General features: G+C 33.8%; 1 protein-coding gene across 3 annotated transcripts in view; it reads left to right on the top strand.

Annotated features, from left to right (window-relative positions):
• STAG1 (STAG1 cohesin complex component) overlaps positions 1-20,802 on the top strand; it is a 373,948-nt gene that overhangs the window by 87,955 nt on the left and 265,191 nt on the right. For all 3 annotated transcript variants that reach the window (XM_054595514.1, XM_054595513.1, XM_054595512.1), the window contains exon 2: positions 16,245-16,356. In XM_054595514.1, the coding sequence (XP_054451489.1) occupies positions 16,328-16,356 (29 nt within the window). In that variant the 5' untranslated portion in view covers positions 16,245-16,327. The remainder of the gene's footprint in view (positions 1-16,244; positions 16,357-20,802) is intronic.

The raw sequence follows: 20,802 nt of genomic DNA, 5'->3' as shown, positions 1-20,802 counted from the left end.
TTTTATATTTTTATCTATTCCTTCCTGCTGTAGCTAGGAGTGAATATTTATTAAAAAGTTACAAACATTCTTCCCATTACTTTTCTTAACAATCATAAGTATGGTTCTTTTATTACTCCTTTTTGAGAGATGGGAATACTGAAGCATAGGGTGTTAGAGAGTTAGAAAACATATCTGTTCTGAGAGACAAGGCAATCTGGCTTTAGAGCCCAAACTCTTAACCACTCTGCTACATTTCCTTTTGATTTATGGTTATGTTACCCAAAACTTCTAAGACAGATAGTTTTTTATAATATGTTATTAGAAAAAGATAACAATAACAAACAATCTTCTGTTACCAAAGAACTTATAATTTCTGTCCCATTGAACATGTAATTCATTTTTGGCATAAGTTATCTTTTTGCTTATTAATATTTGAGATTTTATAGATTAATGTTTCAAAAGTTTACTACTTCCTGTTCTTTGGTGTCTCAATGTTGTCCATTTCCTATGTGGGCCATTTTGTAATGCAAATTGCTGTATAACTTAGAGGATCTAATTCTACTTAGGCATTCTTTTTATTCACTAAAGGAGCTGGAAAATCTTTCTCATCTATGAGCTAAATTTTAATAGGAAGAGGATTTGGTGCTTGGCTTTCTTGATAGAATGCATAAATTTTCTATAATATGAAGTATGTATATTAATGTGTATTAGGCAAAAGATTTTCTCTTACTATGCTTACTTTGATGTCATAACATAGGTGACAGAATTATAATTGTAGTGAAAATGAGTATATTACTTTAATGTAGTTACAGAGTAGTACTTATTGAAATTATTGAAAAGCAGTTTTAGAAATAATATCATTCTTATTTTAATAGGCTTTGCTTAGCATATCATGTGGTATCTCACAATCATCTACCTGTGCATGTGTGTACATTCACTGCTAAGAGATTCTTTAAAATAACTCACATAAAATTTAGAAATGATAAAAAGAGTAGCCTGAATTAATGAGATTGTATTATATGCCTACGTAGACAGCGAATTTCTCTGATTAAAGGATAGGATGTTGTACTTTACAGATGAAACTGCATGTAATTGAAAATAAACTGTGCCTCAAATACTGTTTTATTTAACCCTTGTTCTTGATTCAGTTAGTAAGAACTTATAAAACAGGATGTTATGCTAGGAAATGAGCAGACTACCAGTTACATTCTGCATTTTATTTTTCTCTCATTTGTGCGAGTGCGTGGTAAACAGATGGGGGTACTGCATGTTTAAGCAGATGGGGCGGGAGGGGCATTGTGCTTCTGTTTCTTTGTGCACACATGCACTCTTGCACACTCATGCTTAAATCTACATGAGATCATAAAATTGCCTAGGGACTAGGGAAGAAGACATAAGTTGTAAGGACATAAATTATCATTTGCTGAAAATGTTGATCTGCTAATAAATTGTTTTTTTTAAGATCAGTTTTAGGATCACAGCAAAATTGAACACATGATATGGAGACTTCCCATATTTCCTTACCCCACACACATACAGCCTTCCCCACTATGAACATCTCACACCAGAGTGGTACCTCTGTTCAGTTGATAAATCTTCATTGGCATGTTATTAACATCTGAAGTCCAGAGTTTACATTAGGGTTCACTCTTGGTGGTGTAACATTCGACAGGTTTTGGTATTGTATAAATGACATGTATTTATCATTATAGCATCATACAGAAAAGTTTCATTGCCTTAAAGTTTTTTTGTGCTCCATGTATTCACCTCATCCTTCCTGCCCCCTAACCCATGGCAACTGCTGGTCTTTTTTACTGTTACTGTGTTCATAGTTTGGCTTTTCTAAGAATGCCATGCAGTTGCAATCATATAGAATATAGCAGCTCAGATTCGCTTCTTTTGTAATATGCATTTGAGCCTCCTCCATGTCTTTTTATGGCTTGATAACTCATTTCCTTTTAGTGCTGAATAGTATTTTATTGTTGCATATACCAGTTTGTTTGTTCATTCATCTACTGAAGGACATCTTAGATGCTTTCAAGTTTTGGCAGTTATAAAAAAAGCTGCTATACGTGTTTTCTATGAAGGTTTTTTTATTGGACATGAATTTTCATTTCCTTTGGGTAAATATCAAGGATTAGATTGCTAGAATATATGGTAAGAGTTTGCTTAGTTTTGCAAGAAAACTGCCAAACTGTCGTCCAAAGTTCCTGTACCATTTTGCATTCCCATCAGCAGTGTATTTAATAGAGTTACTGTTGCTCTGCCTCCTCACCAGCATTTGGTTTTCCTAGTATTCTGGATTTTCATTATTCTAATAGATATACAGAGATACTTTTTTTAATTTGGTAATTCCCTGATATGATATTGAGTATCTTTTCATATGCTTATCTGCTATCTGTATATCATCTTTAGTGAGGTATTGATTCAAATCTTTAGCTCATATTTTAATCAGGTGGTTTGTTTTCTTATAGATGAGTTTTAAGAATCATTCATGTATTTTCAATAATACTTTACATATTAGAAAGACAGAAATGTTTTTATAAATATTATTTCCCAGTCTTTGAGTTGTCATCTCATTCTCTTGACAGTGTCTTTTGTTGAGCTGAAGTTTTTAATTGTGATAAAGTCCAGTTTACCAGTTATTTTTTTTCATAGCTTCTTTGCTGTTGTACCTAAAAAGCACTGTGTCCAAGGTAATCTAGATTTTCTGCTGTTATCTTTTCAGACTTTTATTCTTTTACACATTTACATTTAGGTCTTTTTTAAAAGTATTTAATTAATTCAGGCATGTGCCCTGACTGGGAATAGAACCTGCAACCCTTTGGTTCACAGGCTGGCTCTCAATCTTCTGAGCCACCCCAGGCAGGACTACATTTAGGTCTTTCATTCATTTTGAGTTCCATTTTGTAAACAGTGTAAGATCTATTGCTATGTTTAGATTTATTTATGTTTTGCATGTGGATGTTCAGTTTCAGCACCACATATTGAAGAGACTATCTTTTCTCCATTGTGTCACCTTTGCTCCTTTATCAAAGATCAGTTAAATGTATTTGTGTGGCTCTGTTTCTGGACTCTTGGATTCTTATTTTGTTCCACTGATGTGTTTGTCTGTTCTTCTGCCAATATCACACTGTTTGATTGTTGTAGCTTTATGGTGAGGCTTGAAGCTGAGTACTGTCACTTTTTCAACTTTGTGCTTTCTCCTTTAATATTATGTTGGATATTCTGGGTCTTGGCCTTTTAAATAAACTTCAGCATCTGTTTGTGATGTGCACAAAATAACTTGCTTGAATTTTGATTGGGATTGTGTGGAATCTATAAATCGTTCTGGGAAGGACAGCCATTTTGACAATATTGGTCTTCCTATCTGTGAACATGGATAGGAAGCTCTCCATTTTTACTGAGTTCTCAGATTTCTTTCATCAGAATTTTGTAGTTCTCCTTATGTAGATTATTCCCCATATTTTGTAGGATTTGTATCTTAAGTATTTCTTTTTTTGGGTGGCACTAATATAAATCCTAATGTGTTTATATTTGACATTTCACTTATTCATTGCTTATATATATGAAAGTTATTGACTTTGCTATATTAACCTTATAGTCTGCAACCTTATTGTAATTGCTTATTAGTTCCAGGAGGGTTTTGTTTGTTTGTACTTTCAGATATTCTTTTCAGACAATGTTGTAATCTGCATACAAGGAAAGTTTGATTTTTTTTCCCCCTTCCTAGCCTGTGTATTTTTAATTTCCTTTTCTTATCTATTACATTGTCTTGGACTTCCAGTACTATGTTGAAAAGGAGTTGTGAGAAGAGACATTCTTGTGTTGTTCCTGATCTTAGAGGGAAAGCTTCTTTCTCACTGTTACATATATTGTGGGCTGTAGGATTTTTGTATATCTATATATTTTTATCAAGTGGAGGAAAGGTCTCGTCTATTTTAGTTTGATGAAAGTTGTTTTTTTTTAAATCATGAGTTCATTGGATTTTGTCAAATGCCTTTTCCACATCTATTGATATGATTACATGATTTTTCTTTTTTGCCTCTTCATGTCATGGGTACATTACTTGATTTTTGTTTTTAATTTTATTTTTAAATCATGTTTATTCTATTACAGTTTCAGTTTTTCCCCCTGTTATTTGATTTTCAAATGTCAACCAACCTTACTTACCTAGGATAAACCCCAGATGGTTGTGATGTATGAGGGGAGACCCCCCAAAAAACCAGAATTATCTTCTGGAGGGCAGGCCCCTTGTAGTACAGGCTTCCTGCACTAGGTGAGTGTTTTACAAAACCATCTGTATTAGTGTACCAGCTGGCATTGTCGTGAGAGTCTGCCTTTGGGTTCAGTGAAATTTTTTTTTTTTTTTTTTTAAGACTCAGTGCGTTTGCCCAATTTCATGATGGGTGATTCATGAGGGCGTGCCCACAGCAGAGTGTTCAGCAGTTTTTGACCAAAAACAGCATGACTGCCCTGCCTCACCCTACCTTTCCACTGGATCTCACCTCCAGCAACTTTGTTTTTGTTTGTTTGTTTCCCTGGATGAAAGAAGTCCAAGGGAAACATTTTGCCCCTGTGGAAGAGGTGAAACAAAAAACGGCAAAAGCTCTAAAATTATCAAAATTGATGAGATCAGAAACTGGAGTAGTGGGAGAAAGTCTTGATAGGTGTATTGCATGAAATGGAGAGTACTTTGAAGGTGACTGAAATTTAAACATGTAAGAATAAACACAATTTTTAATAAATAAATTCCTTTTTGGGGGATTCATCCTCATATAATTAATTTTAATACATTTTAAAATTTGATTTGCTAATATTTTGTTGAGGATTTTTACATCTGTTTATTAGAGACGTTGGCCTATAGTTTTCTTATAATGCTTTTTGTCCGATTTTGGCTTTAGGTTAAATTAACACTGTCCTCATAGAATGAGTTTGGAAGTATTCTTTTGTCTTCTGGAAGACATTGTAGAGCAGTCGTCCCCAGCCTTTTTGGTGCCTGGGACTGGATTCATGGAAGACAGTTTTCCCATGGACCGGGGTGGGGGATGGTTTCAGGATGATTCAAGCACAGTAAGTACATTGAAGCTCATGTCCTGCTGTGTGGCCAGGTTTGTAACAGCCCCAGACAAGTACCAGTCTGCAGCCCAGCGGTTGGGGGCCCCTGTTGTAGACAATTGGTATAACTTTCTTTAAATGTTTAATAGGATTCACTAATGGACTGATCCGGGTCTGGTGTTTTCTGTCTTGGAAAGTTATCAATTAGTGATTCAATTTCTGTAGATATAGGTTTATTCAGATTGTTTATTCTTGTGTGAGTTTGGTTAGTTAGGTTGTGACTTTCAGGGAATTGGTCCATTTAATCTAGGTTATCAAATTTGTGGGCATAGTTTGTAGTATTCCTTTATTACCTTTTTTTAATGTCATGGGATCCTGTACTGAATTCTCTCTTTAGTTTTGGGTAATAGTGTTTTGTGTCTTTTCTCTTTCTTTTTTAGTTAGCCTTGCTAGATATTTATTGATTTTATTCATCTTATCAAGAACTACCTGTCTGGTTTCAGTTACTTTTTTTGTTGATTTGCTCTTTTAGACTTCTTTGGTTTCATTGCTCTGGTTACTTTTGATTGAATTTACTCTTTTTATAGATTCCCAAGATGGAAGCTTAGATGACTGAGTTTAGCTTTACTTCTTTTCTTATATATGCATTGAATGCTATAAATTTCTCTTTAAGGATTGCTTTTACTGCATTCTATAAATTTTGATAAGTTGCAATTTCATGTTCATTTAGTTGAAATATTTAAAAATTTCTGTTAAGATTTCCTTTTCAGCTCACGTGTTATGTAGCAGTATGTTGTCTATAATTTCCAAGTATTTTGGGATTTTCCAGCTTTCTGTTTATAACTTTCGTGTTCAATTTTATTGTAGCCTTATAGCTTACATGTACATTGTATGATTTCTATTTTTTCTTATTTGTTAAGGCACATTTTATGGCCCAGAAAGCAGTCTATATTGGTGAATTTTTCCCAGGTTAGCTTGAAGAGAATGTGAATTCTACTATTGTTGGATGATGTAGTCCATAGCCATCAATGATATCCAGTTGATTGAGGTGTTTTGATTGAGGTATACCTATATTCTTACTGATTTCCTGCCTGCTATTTACTAGTTTTCTTTCCATTTTTATCCCTCAGAAGTTTGACAAAAGGAAAACAGCTCTTTTTGCATTTTATTTTGGGTGTGAGAAGGATTGTATAAGATGAAAAAGTGAGTGACACTGAGAAGAAGGAACCAGGTCAGCTTAGAAGACAACATTGGTGATTGTGAAATAATATAATATGCCATAGTTACTGGGGAAACCTTCAGAGAGAGGAGACAGCTAGAGGGATGGTGGTGGTGTTCTTTTAAGTAAAGTATATTATAAAACCAAGATAATCAAAAAAAAATGGAAAATTTTCATTCATGAAGATGAAAATTATCAAATTGCCTAGCATGTAAGCTTTGTCAGTACATTGTTATTTAATGACTGTTGGGTGTTGTCAGTTAAGAAGAACAAAAGCAAAAGCTAATGGTTACAGAGTAATGCCAATTTAAGGAAGATGACACATAAAAATAGCATAGATGGTCATGTAACCAAGGATATATTATAAGATTGCTAGTATTATAAGAATAATGTTAGGGATGACTTATGAAAAAAAATGCTAAGTAAAAACAAGAATTTTAAAGTTACAATTAGAACAAAAATAAAGATTAAGGGATGGTATAGTGTTAAGTTAAAGATTGGAACTAATCATTTATTTCTATCATTTCCACCAAGGGAAATATTTTTAAAGCTGTTAGAGGGCACACAAAGCAAAATGTACAGATTACTAAGATAAAGTTGGATGCACCAAATAAGAGACTCAATTAAAAAGGTGAGCAGAAAATAATAATGCTTCACCACATTATTTTACTTAAGCAAAATATTCATGAATTAAGATTCCTAAAATCTTGTAGATGTCCTCAAATCATCATTACACATGTTGGTATATGATCCAAAATCCTGGCAGTGGACTTTATTTTAAAGCAAGAGGGTTAGGGTCTAGAGTAGGAAGGGTGAACCAATGTGTTTTACCTTTTATAGATGTACTGGTGTAAAACAAAAGTTGTACTAGTTTTAATATATTTTTATATTTAATACAACATGCACTAGTAAAAGGAGTATAAATTAGTGCACTATTTTTAGAGGGAAATTAGGCAATCAAAAATTGCATGAGTGTTTTATAAATGTGTATTACAAGGAACCTGTGCTACAAATATGTTTATATAATTGAGGAAAGATACATGACAGCATTGTTTATATTTAAAAAATTAAGGAAAGGCTCAATTTCCTCTAACATGTTTTAAATACATTTATGACACATAAGTACTAAGAAATAATTAAAACAAATGAGGTAGACTGTCCACATTGCCTTTCTTTCTTCTTTTTTCCCCCTTTCCTCTGCTCTCCCCTCCCCTCTCTTTCTTCTCACCCGAGGATATGTTTATTGATTTTTGAGAGGGAGAGAGGGGAAAGAGACAAAGACAGACACAGACACCAATAGGTTGCCTCTCCCGCATGCCATGACTGGGGATTGAAACTGCAACCTAGGTATGTGCCTTGAGTAGAGAGCAAACCTGTATGTAGCCTTTTGGTGTAGGGGACAATACTCCAACCAGTTAAGCCGCTCTGCAAGGGCAGCATGTTTCAAAGTGCTTTCCTGAGTGAAAAATACAAATTGGATATATATGTAAGACATTCCATTTTTGTTTTTCATATTAATTTGTGTATGTTTGTATCTTTATAGGAATCAGATTATATGAATCTTCTATTTAAAAAAATTATGTTATTGTAATTTCTTTTCCATACTTATTTGAGAAGTATATTAGTAATTTCTGCAAAAGATCCCTGTTGGATTTTAGAGAAAAGTTTTAATTTGCATATACCAGTCACCGCAAAATTCTGTTTTGCTGGCTCTAGTTTTTTTTCTCCAAACCTCTAATAACCATTGATCCGTTCTTTGTCTCAGTAGTCTTCCAGAATGTATCATAACTGGAATTATACCATATGTATGTAGTCTATGCATTTGAAATTTGTCAATACTGTGGCATATACCAATTGTCCATTCCTTTTAATTGTTGAATAGTATTCCATAACATGGATGTACGATAGTACAATATATTAAATTAGTTATTGGGGGGAGGATATTTGTAGCTTCTGGTGATTACGAATAAAGCTGCCATAAACATTGGAGTACATGTTTTTGTGTGAACATAGGCTTTCTTTTCATCTGGGTAAATACCAAGGAGTGGCATTGCTTGGTTATATGGTTAGTGTGTGTTTAACTTTTTGAGTTGTCAAATGTGTTTTTCAAAATGGTTGTGCTATTTTGCATTCCCTTTAGCCATATATGGGATTTCCTTCCATTTTTTCTGATTCCTTATCAACACTTCAAATGGTTTTTACAAGTTCTTTATCAGATATATGATTTACAAGTATTTCCTTCCAGTCTATGACTTATCTTTTCATTCCTTCAGCAGTGTCTTTTGCCAAGAGAAAAAGGATGAAGCCCAGTTAGTCCTCCTTTTATGGATGATGCTTTCAGTGTCATATATAAATAATAACTCTTTGCCTAACCCAAGATGACAAAGATTTTCTCATGCCTATCTTCCATTTTCATCTGTGATTAATAGCCACCCTAATGGGTGCAAAATGATATCACATTTTTAATTCTCTAATGACTAATGCTGTTGAACATGTTTTTATATGCTTTTTGGTCAATGACATACTTTCTTTGGTGAAGAGTCCAGTTCTTTGACCATTTATTTGTGTGTGTCTGTGTGTATTTTTTCTTTTTTGTCTTGTTACTGTGGGGCTGTAAGAAATATGTTCTGGATACTACATTCTTACCAGATACATGATACACAGATACTTTATCCCATTTTTCTCTCTTAAAGTGTCCTTTGATACACAAAATTTTTAAAATTTGATGAAGTCCAATGTACCTATGCTTTTGGTGTCAACATCCAAGAAATCATTGCCAAACTTAATGTCAAAGCTTTTGTCCTATATTTTTTTCTAAGAGTTTCAGCTCTTACATTTTGGTATTTTATACTTTGAGTTAACTTTTATAAATGATACAAGGTCAAGGTCCAACTTTATTGTTTTGCATGTGAATATCCACTTTTCCTTAGCACTGTTTTTAGAAAATACTGCCCATTCCCTGGTGTATGGCTTTGACCCCTTGTCAAAATTCATTTGAACACATATTTGAGGGTTTATTTCTAGGCTATTTCATTGATAATATATGATTGTCTTTTTGCCAGCACCATACCATTTTGAAACAGGAAGTGCCAGACCTCTAACTTCTGTATTCTTTTTCAAGATTGTTTTGGCTTTTAAGGGCCCCTTCCTTGAGATTCCCTGAGAATTTTGTATGGAATTTTGTATTTCTACAAAGAAATAATTGGGATTTTGATGGTGATGGCATTGAATCTGTAGATTGTTTTGGATAGCATTGACATTTTAACAATATTGTCTCCCAATCCATGAACACAGGATGTCTTGCCACTTATTGGCTTCTACTTTCATTTCTTTCAACAATTTTTTTTAGTTTTCAGTATACAAGTCTTTCACCTTAATTTTGAAGCATTTTATTATTTATTTTGAAGCATTTTATTATTTCTGATGCTACTGTAAGTTGAATGTCCCCCTTCATTTTCTTTTCAGTTTGTTAATTGTTAGTATACAAAAATAACTCCTTTTTTGTGTTGATTTTTGTTTCCTGTAACTTTGGTTTTTTTATGTTATCTTGAACTCTACAATATTATTAGAATTTTGTTTATTCTTTGAATATTTCTATATGTAAAGTATTATGTCCTCTGTGGATAGAGATAGCTTTACTTTTTTTGCTGTTTGGATGCAGTTTCTTTCTTGCATAATTGCCCTGGATAGAATATACAATACTTTGTTGAAAGCTGTGGTAAAAAAGGATGTTATTGTCTCTTTTTCTGCTTTTAAGGGGGGAAGTTACCTATGTGTTTTTAATAAATACCCTTCATCATATTAAGAAAATTCCCTTCTATTCCTAGTTTTTATGTATGGTTATTGGTTTGTTGTTTGTTGTTGTTGTTGTTGTTGTTTTGTTCTGTTTTTTTAAATCATGAAACTGTGTTTTGACTCCTTGGTGTCCCATGAGATTTTGTCAAATGCTTTTTGTGGTAATTTGAGATGATTGTGTGGTTAGTTTTCCCTTCTTTCTAATAATGTATTGTGTTATACTGATTAATATTTCTAATGTTGAATCACTCTTGCATTTCTGGGACAGATCCCACTTAAAATGTATTTGGATTCTGTTTGCTAGTTTTTTGGAGTTTTTTTTTTTTAAAGGATTTTTGCATATATATTTGTAAGGGAAATTGGTCCGTAGTTTTCTTGTGGTGTCAGTCTGACATACTAAAGAAATGCTGGCCTCATAGATTTTGAGTTAGGAAGTATTTTCTTCTTGTATATTTTTTGGAAATATTTGAGAAGGATTTGTGTTATTTCTTCTTTAAATATGCCTGTAGAAGTCACCAATGAAGCCATTCAGTTTCTAGACTTTTATTGTTGGGAGACTTTTGATAACTGATTCAGTCTCTTTAGTGTTATATGTCCGCTCAGAGTTTCTGTTCTTGAGCCACTTTGGCAATTTGTGCATTTCTAGAAATTTGTCCATTTCATACAGGTTATATAATTTAGTCCATCCTGTTCTCTTACAGTCTTTTTATTCCTTATTCCTTTTTATTTATGATTGTGGTAATTTGCATATCTGTAGTGTTCTTGTTTTCATTTATCTGGAAGTACTCTACTTTCTTTTGAGATTTCTTTTTTGACCCATTATTTGTTGTTTAATTTTTATATATTTGTAAATTTTTAAGTTTTCCTTCTGTTACTGATTTCCTTCCTTCTGTTACTCTGTTATTCTGACTCTGTGTTCCATGAAGACACTTTCTGTGATTTCAGTCTTTTAAAATTTATCGAGTCACATCTATAGCCTAGCATCCTAGAGAATGTTGTATGTGTGCTTCAGAAGACTATATTCTATTGCTTGGTGGAGTGTTCTCAGCATGTCTGTTAGGTATAGGTAGTTTATATTGTTGTTCAAGTTTTTTTTTTTCCTTATTGATCTTCTGTTTACACCTGTGTTTTATTAAAAGTCCTATGTTAAAATGACCAAATATTATTATATATAGCACTATATTATTGTTATTATTATAGCGCTATTTCTCCTTTCATTTCTGTTGATGTTTGAACTGTCCATTTTTACCCAATATATTATATTCCTTTTTGTCTCTCATAAGTTTTGACCTAAAATTTATTTTGTCTGATACTAGAGTAGGCACTCTAGCTTCCTTCGATTATTTGCATAGAATATATTTTTGCATATTCTTACTTTTAACCTGATTGTGTATTTAATTCTAAAATGAATCTCTGGTAGATAGCATATAATTGGATTAATTTTTAAAAATTTATTGTGTTAAGCTATTTCTTAACTATTGAGTTTAATATATTTACATTTAAGGTGATTACTGATAAGGAAGGACTTTTGCCATTAAACTATTTCTCTTCTATATGTGTTACATATTCTTTGTTGTTCAGTTTTTCTAAAACTGTCCTCTTTTGTTCTTGATCTTTTTGTAGTGTGCCATTTTTATTTTCTGTAGAGAGTAGTTCCTCTGTTTCACAAGGGTTTGGTTTCAGGATCCCCTGTGGATTCCCAACTGTGGATCAAAAACACTGTTTTTCCACCCACTGTTGTGTGAATTTGAGGATGCAAAATTTGCAGATAAGAAGGACTGATTATATTTTAAAATTGCTCTCCTAGTAATTAACTTGGCACTTGACAATTAACATCTGAATTTATACTAATCTCATTTGAATTTATAGTAACTTAGTTTTAATACATTATAAGATTTGCTTCTAGATTCATCTCTCTCCCTTATGCTCTAAGTTGCATCTTCGTACATGTGTGTTCATTAACATAGGTATATAATTATTGTTTTATGTATTTGTCTTTTAAATCATGTAAGAAGCAAGAATGCCATACCACAAATATGTAGGAAACTGTTGTAGGGTAGGGCAGGTCTAGCCACAATCTTCAATTTTTGTTTTTCTAGGAATGTCTTAGATTTCCGCCATTTTGAGCAATAGTTTGCTGAATATAGAATTCTTGCTTGACTGCTTTCTTTCAGCACTTTAGATATGTCGTTGTGTTGCCTTCTGGCTTCCATGGTTTTGAAGAGAATTTGGCTGTTAATCCCACTGGGGATTACTTGTAAGTGAAAAGCCATTGCTTTTTTTCAAGATTCTTCCATTGTTTTTGGCTTTTGTAGTTCGATTATAGTTTGTGTCTTTGAATCTCTTTTGAATTTATCCTACTTGAAATTGTTGACGTTGACTGTGTAGATGTCTATATTTCATGAAAATTGGGCAATTTTCTGTCATCATTACCAACACTTATTCTATTTGTTCCTCTCTCTTCTGGAAGTTTCTCCATCCTTTTCTGCAAGCCTAAGCTTTATGCCTGGGCTTACTTAGAGATGATTTCTGTTAACTTTTTTTTTTCCATTAATGGGTTATACTTACTTTCCTGTTTCTTTGTATGTCTTGTGTTCTTTCTGTTTTTGTTGTTAAAAACTGGACACTTGAATATTATAATGTGATAACTCTGGACACTGATTCTTTCCTCCTCCCCAGGTTTTACTGTTGTTACTTCTTGAGGACTGCAGTCATCTCTTTTTGTGACTTTTCCAAACTATTTTTGAAAAGTCTGTAATTCTTGTCATGTATAATAATTTAAATTTTATCTTCATAGTGTCAACAATGATCTTAACAGAATTCCTGCACCACTGGTAGTCAAAAGGAAAGCTATAATTTCTTAGTGCTTACATATTGTCACTTAGTTGAGCTATTCCTTCAAAGGTTAACTGGACAGTCTTAGTCTTGACCTTGTGATTGCATAGAGGCCAAAGATTAGCTAGAATTGTAAGCTTATGTTCCCCTCAGTTCTCTAAGTATGCATCCAGCTGTGGACTTGCATGTAGCACTCTGGATTTCCTGGTGTACACGATAGCCCTTTAAAGCTCTTATTCCTCACAATATCTTCCTCCTTTGCCTCCTTATTTTGAGGTTTTAATGTGTTCTGCTGTTTGACACATGTACTTTGTCTTGCTTCAGGCAGCTAAGTGTAGTATATGAATTTATATTCTTTTGAAAGATGGCGGCTGGGAAGCCTTCTTAACATACAGCTGCAATTTTAACAGTACGGTCCATGTGTTTCTCTTTGGCACTAGCAAGCTGTACCAGAAACTTGGTCTGCTGCCCCTGTCAATGGTCACTATTGAGCTGGGGGAGGGGAGGTGATAGGTGAGCAAAATGTCTACAGTGCTTTCTTAAAAAATTAGTAGACTCTTTTTTTGTTGTTGTTGCTGCTGTTGTTGTTGTTAAGGATTCCTTTCTTTATTTTTCTGTTAGATTCCAGATTTCCATAAAAGTTGATGTTGGGATTGTTTTTTTTTGGTTTGTTTTGTTTTTGGTTTTGTTTTTCTTTGCCAGCCTAAGAGTTGCTTCCCCAAGAAGCTTATTCTTAGAGCTGCCTACTTCTCCACTTTGCATGATAACACTTCTTACTTTCCTTTTTGAAAGATTGTTATCATTGGATACATAATTCAGGCCTCATGTTGTTTCCTTTCAACTCTTTAAGGATGCTGTTCCATGACTTTCAGCTTATATAGTTTCCACTGAAAAGTCTGATGTATTCATCTTTGTTTTTTGGTATGTGAGGAATTTTATTTCTTTAGCTTCCTTTTTAATTTTCTCTTTAACTTTGTTTTTTAGCAATATTTATTTTTTAGAGTATTTATTCTGCTCCAGAATTCTCTGATCTTTTCATCTGTGTTTTAATATCTTAAATTATTTTTTGAAAAGTTCTCTTGGGTTAACTCATCAAATATTTATTCTGCCCTCTACATTCTCTCTCTCTCTCTCTCTCTCTCTCTCTCTCTCTCTCTCTCTCTCTCTCTCTCAAAGCTGTACCCATGTTACTTCATTTGGTAGTGTATCATGGCCTGTCTTAGATTCTCTGTTTTATCCTACTTCCTCTGCTACTTTTTTAAATAGACTTTATTTTTTAAAGACGTTTTAAGTTCACAGCAGAATATGTGGATAGGTAGAGAGAAACACCCCTATATCTCCTGTTCCCAGATAGATACAGCCTTCTCCACTATCAGCATCCTGTACCAGAGTGATACATCTTTTACAATCAGTGAACTTAGATTGACATGTGTTATCACTCAAAGTCCATAGTTTACAGAAGGGTTTTTTCTTGATGTTGTACATTCTATGGGTTTTAACAAATACATGACATATATCTATACCCATCATTGTAGTAGCATACAGAATAGTTTCACTACCCTAAAAATTCTTTGTGTTTAACTGTTTATCCTTCTCTCCCCTGAACCCCTGGCAACCATTCATCCTTTTGCTGTCTTCATAGTTTTAGTTTTTCCAGAATGCCATATAGAGGAATCATGCAATATTTAGCAGTTTCAGATTGGCTTCTTTTACTTAGTAATAAGCATTAGAGCTTCCCCCATGTCTTTTTATGGCTTGATACCTCATTTCTTTTTAGTCCCAAATAATATTCCATTGTCTGTATATATCACAGTTTATTTATTCATTTACCTCCTTAAAGACATCTTGGTTGCTCGCGTGATTTGACAATTTTGAATAAAGCTGCTATAAACATCTTTGTGCAGGCTTTGGTGTGGATATGTTTCCTTCCTTCCTTCCTTCCTTCCTTCCTTCCTTCCTTCCTTCCTTCCTTCCTTCCTTCCTTCCTTCCTTCCTTCCTTCCTTCCTTCCTTCCTCCCTCCCTCCCTCCCTCCCTCCCTCCCTCCCTCCCTTTTTAAATCTTCACTCGAGGATATCTTTATTGATTTTTAGAGAGATAGAGAAATGGAGTGAGAGAGAAAGAGAGATCAATGTGAGATAGAAACATCGATCTGTTGTCTCCCATATGTTCCCCGACAAGGGATCAAACCTACAACCTGGATATGTGCCCTGACCAGCAATCAAACCGACAACCTTTTGGTGTATTGGATGACATTCCAACCAACTAAGCCACCTAGCCAGGGCATAAGTTTTCAGTTAATTTGGGTAAATACCAAGGTGTATGGTATCTTGTAGTAGTAATTGATTGTAGTCTGTATAGTCAGGATATTAATTTCATAATAATTTTTCTTTTCAAGTGAGCTAAGTAGACATTTTTCAAAAGAAGACATGCAAATGACCAATGGGTACATGGAAAGGTATTCAGCATCTTTCAGGAAAGGCAAATCAAAACCATAACATCACCTCATATGTGTTAGGATACCCATTATCAAAAAGACAAGAGGTGAATACTCTGAGGATGTGGAGGAAAAGAAACCCTTATACACTGCTGGTAGAAACATAAAACAGCATGGAGGTTTCTCAGATAATTTAAAATAAAAATGCCATATTATTTAGCAATCCCATTACTGAGTACATTTTCACACGAAACAAAATCATCCCAAAAGGTAAACTATTCCCATGTTCTTAGCAGCATTACTCACAAATTGCCAAGGTATGGAAGTAAAGTCTATGGACAGATGAATAAGTAAAGAAAATGTGGTGTGTGTGTGTTTGTATATGTATACAAATATACAATGAATATCATTCTGTGTTTTTTAAAAAAGGAAATTCTGTCATTTGACAACATGGATGAACCTGGAGAGCATTGTGCTAAATGAAATAAGCCGCAGAAAAAGACAAATGCCACATGGCATCACTTATATGTAGAATCTTTTTAAAAAATGTTGAAATTTTAGAAACAATAAAACAGTGATTGGTAGGGACTGTGGGGTGGGGAAATAGGGAGAGGTTGGTGCAAATATATATACTTGTAGTTATGGATGAATAAAGGCCCAAGATCTAATGTATAACATGGTGTCTGTAGTTGATAACACCTTATTATGTAATTGGAATTTGCCAAGACAGTAGAACTTAAATGTTCTCACACAAAAAAGGTAAATATATGAGGTGATGGATGTGTTAATTAACTTGCGGGGAAGTCCTTTACAATGCACATGTATATAAAATAATCACATTGTACAGTTTAAATATCTTGCAGCTTTATTTGTCAATTATATCTCATTAAAACTGGAAAAATATTTCTTTTTATTAACAGGATTGCCTTTGAGGTTATTTTTAAAGTTTTGAGTTGTACAGCACTTGGTTCTTTTGCTCTACTGTGGAAAGACCTCTCCAGCAATGATTACTTCAGAGTTACCAGTGTTACAGTAAGTATTGTAGTTTTCTTATTTTTAAAAAGTATGTATGATATTTTTCTATGTCAAAACACTCTGTATAAGGAGACATATCAAATATGTTCTCTTAAAATGAGGCACTGTGTTTGAATTCTAAGAACTGTTAGGGTGTATAATTGGTATATCCATCCATGGCCTTTGGTATTGTAATGTCAATAATGATTTGTGATATTGAACAAAAAAAGATGTTACTGTGTCATATGAAGGGTCAGCAAACTATGACCCATGGGCCAATTCTGTTATGCTGCCTGTTTTTGCAAATAACAAATTATTAATTAGAACAGACCCACATTCATCCCTTTATAGATTGGTTATTTATGATCTTGTGCTACAGGTTGTGATGGATAATAGATTGCTTGTAAACCATGCTTTTTTTGTTTGGCCATTTACAGAAAATGTTCCTGTATCACACTGTCTTCTTAACATACCTCCTACCTCCCTCTTGTGTTCCCAGAGATTGAGGTTGTTAAGCCAGAAGTAAGTGAAGGACAAACCGTTTGGCATTTCTGGTGACACCTCATTAGATTTGTTGCAGTTGTAGGACAAATCTAGAATTGGGTGTAATGTTTGGATTTCCTGGGAAACGTGATCAGTGTGTAATGGTAGATACTTGTATACGTTTCATCAAGATGCAAATTAGTAATCTGCTTGCTGCAATTCTATATCATAACAGTTTAGATATGATGAAACAGATCAATAGTTTACACAATTATCTATATTTTTACTCTCCCAGTTTACTTTTTTGAGTGTAGAAGACAGTTTTTTAATTTTCATTTTTTAATTGAATTATTTGGTGCTATTGGTTAATGATATTATAAGTTTCAGTTGTATAATTCTATAATACATCATCTCTATATTGTACTATGTGTTCCCCACCCCAAATCCAGTTCATTTATATACCTCTTTTCCAAGTTCCCATTGGTGTCTGGGCCTTCTGTCTGTCTTCCAGAGTTCTAAGACAAAAAAGCTGTATTAACTACTTTACTGCTTGAAAAACCGTCGATAACTTGCCTTCCTTTCCTCCAAATATAGAAGATACAGTTTAAGCCTTTTCTAGTTATTTACCTAAAGCCTCTTTATTAGTCTTTAACTTGAATATAGAGGTCTCCACATGAAATTTTTTTTTCCCTTGTACTTTTGTTTATCTTCATCCTGCCTGCAATGCCTGTGCACCTCTCTACCTTTTTACCCAGGGAACTCACTTGCCCTTTTTTAGGTCTTTGCCTAAGTGTCATGTCTCCAGTAAAGCTCTTCTGATCCCTCAAAAATTGGGTAGGTTCCCTCCTGAAATCCTGTGCTACTCTAAGCTTTTTTTTTTTCTTTTGTAGCATTATACTTAACATGTAGTGTTTTATAACTCTTATTGTTTCTGCTTAAACTGGGATTTAAATAAGTACTGTATTTGGAGAGAGGTTATATCGACTTCACATGTTTTGTAACTGAATTTGTTTTTCCTGAAAATGTAAACCTGTATATGACTATGGGATTAGATAGTGGTGATCTGTGAGGTAGGGAAATGAACTTTGTTTTCAGTCTATTAGCTAGAGATGGTACTCTTGGTCAAGTTAAAATCTCAGAAGCATTTACTAAAGACATACAGTTTTCTCAAGATTTTACCAGATTGATTAATAGCATACATTATCTTGTTTAATCCATCTGTCTACCAGTATTGTGTCTGCATTGTAAGGATTTAAATTTCAATTTCCATAATTTGTAAAGTGAAGAAAATATATTATAAGTTAAACACTAAGAACTCCTCATAAACAAACCTCTCTTGATCCAGCCATTCTTAATGTTTGGTTCAGTAATGATTTTTGTAATGTCAGTACTAGAAAGGCCACTGTAGTAAGTGACCTCATTATTTCTTGGCTTACTTAGATATCATAATTACTAATGAATTTGTTATCATAGTGCTGTTTACTATTAGCCATCATCAAATATTATCAATTATCATATATTCCTCCACATATTGCTATACCAGGGAGTATGCTCGGCTTTTGAGAGACTCGGTCCTTCTTGCCATTAGATATTGATCAAATAATCACAAATATATGGGTCTAAAATAACTTCGGTGCCATAAAGATAAATTAGAGGATTTTATGAGAATTTTAACACATGCCTTGATTAGTCTACTTTTCTCAGGATGAGATAGTTCAACTTAATCTAAAGTGGAGGGAGGGTTTGGGGAAAGGATCACCCTATTAATTTCAGATTGAAGGAATGCTATGTTCAAAGACCCTTAGAGGACTTAGCGGTATTTTTGAGGGACTGCATTAAATCTGTTTTATTTTTTTATTTTTATTTTTTTCACAGTTGAGAACAGAGAGTGGCATGAGATAAGGCTTGTGATAGAGTGGGGTTATACCATACAGGAACGTGTTAACTTATATTAAGAATTTGAGTTCATAGGAGTAGTAGGAAGCTATTGTAGGTTTTTAAGCATGGGAGAGACCTAATTAGACATATATTTGGTGTGTTGCAGCCTGTTTAGGCCAGGCAGGTCCACTCCGAGACTCAGATAGATGGAAGAAAATGTGTAGAGCCATGGGGATGCTTGACATGCCTTTATTCAAGGGTGGGCAAGCCACACAGGCTACAGGCTGCATATCTATGTGTGCACACACAGTGAGAAGCCCCTACCTTCTTAAGTATTAGAACAAACAAAGCCGGCAAGAGGCCAAGCTGTTAGGTAACATAGCATGATTCTGTGCATCCGAACCCTCTTCACGTAATGGGAACTGTTTATCGGACTCAGTCTAAAGGCTGACACATATTCAAGGCAATGAGAACACTACTTTATCAGACCCCTTAAAGGTTCTGAGAAACTACTTCCCTTAGTTATCTAGACACCTTGGTGAGGAAGCCAGATTGCCTCCATTTACCCTACACTTGGAAAATCACTCTTTGTGCAGTATAGTGATAAACTTGGAAGGAGGCAGCAATAGAAGCAAGATGATCTTTTAGGAGGAGGATGTTGCAGTAACCAGGCTAGAGATGATTACAACTTGAATTAAAGTGATTACAGTAGAAATGGAAAGAGGTAGACAGAATTTAGAGAGCTCTTAGGGAGCCAAAAAAAGAAAAATCATTTATGTAAGATTTGATTGGATTCTTCCATTCTTGTAATTTTTGTCCAGTAGTCTTATAAATGTGAACATTAGCTCTTTACAGGAGTTGTGTTGAGCAGTTTGTTGAAATTTGAATTTGTATACCCTTTGACACACGGTATTCTAATGAGTCTATCCAAGAGAGATATTTGTTGGTGTGTAATAAGAGTAAATGAAGAAGGACAGTTGTTTAGCTCTGTTTGTAATGGTACAAAACTAGGCACAATCTAAGTGCTCACTGATATGGAAGTAGTTTAATAAATTTTATAGATACTATGTAGTACCATTCAGGAATCCTATGTACTTGTATGGAATTTTCTGTTAAAGTTTTAAAAATGGAAATACGGATATTTTATATTTTGATACATACACAAACACTATAGAAAACTATTGATGAAACTGTTAACAATGTTATTCTGCAGTTGAGATTCAAAGTTAGGATTTGATGAAGTGAATCCCTTCCTTGTATTCTTATATCTTCATTACTTGATATTAAAAAAAAATTATCATATAATAAAAAAACATACCTACATATACCAATTGGAGTGTATTAGTTGTTTATTGGTAATAGCTGTCACCTTTTAAGCTGCAGTTGGCAAAATTGGAAAACAAATTGTACTTTTTTGTCTGTAAACTTTACTGTTAAAGGATAAATTAGTTTCACTAATGGGTCATATATTATAGGCTGGAACCAACCTGCTCCTGTGGTTGTCTAGATATTTCTATAAGCATCAAAAGCACCAGTGGATTCCATTTACACAAGAGAAATACAAAACATAATATTTGCATTCTAGAATCCTGACATGGAGATAGAGAATTCAAGTTTACCTTGATATGTAAGTGTACTCTGTCACTTACTAAGTATTTGATGGTGGACAAGATTATCAAGTTTTCATGTTTTTCGTTACCTCATCTGTAAAATTGGGGAAATAATATGTTTTCTTACAAGGTTTTTGTGCATGTGTTGTATACACTGGCACATAGTATATATGGTAAACATAGTCTCTTTGAACTTCAGTGAGCAGAAAAAGCAGTATGATTTATTGTTCTTTAGTAGAGACGAGTAAGATCAACTAGATCAGGGATTGACAAACTACCACTAGTGACACAGATGCCTGTTTTTAAGTATTACCGGACAGCAGCCACATCCATTTCATTTATGTATTGTTCCTGGCTGCTTTCATGCTATGGTGCCAGAGTTGAGTAGTAGATATAAAGATACTTAAGACTTCCAAGCCTAAAGTATTTACAGTATCGTTAAGAAAATGTTTGATGATTCCTGAATTGGGTCAATATTATTTATAGTTTCAGG

This window comes from Pteronotus mesoamericanus, unplaced genomic scaffold, assembly GCF_021234165.1.
Source record: "Pteronotus mesoamericanus isolate MK-2021 breed Mesoamerican mustached bat unplaced genomic scaffold, CSHL_Meso_final scaffold_54, whole genome shotgun sequence".
NCBI classification, from domain to species: Eukaryota; Metazoa; Chordata; class Mammalia; order Chiroptera; family Mormoopidae; genus Pteronotus; species Pteronotus mesoamericanus.
Note: the sequence above shows the minus strand (reverse complement) of the source record. Positions and strands in the feature narration are given on the sequence as shown.